We start from the raw sequence: 2,411 nt of genomic DNA on the forward strand, positions 1-2,411 counted from the left end.
TGACAGGACTCCCATCGAACAGTGGTTATTACTGGATGTCAGTGTTAAAATCACAAATGTTGCAAATTTAAGATCAATCAAAGACTACTAAATCATTTGCCACCCACAATGCGTTCAGGTGTCGCTGCCGTGTATTTAGTGATAATTGTGATTTAATAAAGCAGAAGCGGCTTTAGGAGGACATTAAGATGTTTTTACTACTGTAAACAGATGGACGGAAACCCAAAAATCGAATCGGTGAACGCACCATATGTGCACCAAGGCTTTTCAGCAACAGGAAAGTGTTTCAAGAAACACAAAGGGTGCAAGAAGCTGTTTGAAAAACATGTAAAAAAAATATATTAAAAAAAAAAGTTTCTACTTGGTTTGCTGTTCATTCAGGCGGCAACAACAGAAAAGACTTTGAGCGAATAACAAGAAGGCTGAACAAAAACACGGCAAGTTTAAAGTTTTCCATCTTGGTCTGTTATGAAACATGACGGGTTATGAAATGTTCACGTTGATCCACAGGTACAAAACCCAGCAGTGCCTATAGAAAGTATTCACCTTCTAAATATGGTGAATATTTATATAAATACCTACTTTATGTTCAATAGTTTTGAAGAAATCAGTTTTGACGTTAATAAAAAGATTTTTTTGTACATTTTGTTTTTGTCGATAAAGCCAAATTTAAAAATCTAAAACATGCAGGGGGTGAATACTTTTCTTTTTTATAGTAATTGAATTAGCCAGTTTCTTACCCGGAGCTCCATCTTGTGCCAGGGCTGTTTCTTAGGGTTGATGCTGAAAATCTTCTTCTGTTTGGCCATTTCAACGTAAGCTTCATGACCCTGCTGGAAGTAGTACACCTGCAGGCGAGCGCGGAAATGCAACAGGGTCATGTTTCGGGTGCGTTTAGCATCGCAGCCTCGACGAGCGCCTGGATTTGCTGGAGACATTTAAAGGAAGCGTTGCGTACCTCGTCTCCCATCTGAGGTATGTAAGGACATCTGCGGGGAACCGTGTCTGTGATCCAGGCGGAGGGAAGCCATTCCTCCAAGGTCAGGCCTTGCTCCTGAAATTCATTCCTCTGAAAGTCACACGCCGGGATAGATGTACAAAAATGTTCTAAATACAGGTCCTTCTCAAAAAGTTAGCATATTGTGATAAAGTTAATTATTTTCCATAATGTAATGATAAAAATTAAACTGTCATATTTTAGATTCATTGCACACCAACTGAAATATTTCAGGTCTTTTATTGTTTTAATACTGATGATTTTGGCATACAGCTCATGAAAACCCAAAATCCCTGTCTCAAAAAATTAGCATATTTCATCCGACCAATAAAAGACATGTGTTTTAATACCAAAAAAGTTAACCTTCAAATAATTATGTTAAGTTATGCATTTAATACTTGGTCAGGAATCCTTTTGCAGCCTTCAATGCGGCGTGGCATGGAGGCAATCAGCCTGTGGCACTGCTGAGGTGTTATGGAGCCCAGGATGCTCCGATAGCGGCTTTAAGCTCATCCAGAGTGTTGGGTCTTGCGTCTCTCAACTTTCTCTTCACAATATCCCACAGACTCTCTATGGGGAGTCTCGTGTGTAGGAAATGGGCTACAGGTGCTGCATTCCCATGTCAAGCCACTTTTGAACCAGAAACGGCACCAGAAGCGCCTGACCTGGGCTACAGAGAAGCAGCACTGGACTGTTGCTCAGTGGTCCAAAGTACTTTTTTCGGATGAAAGCAAATTTTGCATGTCATTCAGAAATCAAGGTGCCCGCCTGTTCACGGTGGCTCTGGATGTTTCTACTCCAGACTCAGTCCACTGCTTCCGCAGGTCTAGAATCGGCCCTTCTCCACAATCTTCCTCAGGGTTTAGTCACTTCTTCTCGTGCAGCGTTTTCTGCCACACATTTCCTTCCCACTGAGGTGCCTTGATGCAGCACTCTGGGAAAAGCCTATTTGTTCAGAAATTTCTTTCTGTGTCTCACCCTCTTGCTTGAGGGCGTCAATGATGGCCTTCTGGACAGCAGTCAGGTCAGCAGTCTTACCCATGATTGCGGTTTTGAGTAATGAACCAGGTTGGGAGATTTTAAAAGCCTCAGGAATCTTTTGCATGTGTTTAGAGTTACTTTGTTGATTCAGATGATGAGGTTAATTGCTCGTTCAGAGAACCTTATCTTGATATGCTAATTTTTTGAGACATGGATTTTGGGTTTTTGTGAGCTGTATGCCAAAATCATCAGTATTAAAACAATAAGAGACCAGAAATATTTCAGTTGGTGTGCAATGAATCTAAAATATATCACAGTATAATTTTTATCATTACATTATGGAAAATAATGAACTTTATCACAATATGCTAATTTTTTGAGAAGGACCTGTAAATGTCTCTAACATGTAACGCTGAAGCCCCTAAAAAGCAGC

General features: G+C 40.5%; 1 protein-coding gene across 2 annotated transcripts in view; it reads right to left on the reverse strand.

Annotated features, from left to right (window-relative positions):
* The window catches only part of phip (PHIP subunit of CUL4-Ring ligase complex), a 50,982-nt gene that overhangs the window by 16,065 nt on the left and 32,506 nt on the right, over window positions 1–2,411 (reverse strand). Inside the window, exons 24-25 of one of the 2 annotated variants that reach the window (XM_015059487.1) lie at window positions 959–1,054; window positions 741–848 (exon numbers count right to left, since the gene is read on the reverse strand). In XM_015059487.1, the coding sequence (XP_014914973.1) occupies window positions 741–848; window positions 959–1,054 (204 nt within the window). Of the gene's footprint in view, window positions 1–740; window positions 849–958; window positions 1,070–2,411 lie in introns of both variants that reach the window. The other variant, XM_015059486.1, reaches the window with a different exon arrangement.

This window comes from Poecilia latipinna, unplaced genomic scaffold (genome assembly GCF_001443285.1).
Source record: "Poecilia latipinna isolate Pla-1442-1.1 unplaced genomic scaffold, P_latipinna-1.0 Scaffold1631, whole genome shotgun sequence".
Classification (NCBI taxonomy): domain Eukaryota; kingdom Metazoa; phylum Chordata; class Actinopteri; order Cyprinodontiformes; family Poeciliidae; genus Poecilia; species Poecilia latipinna.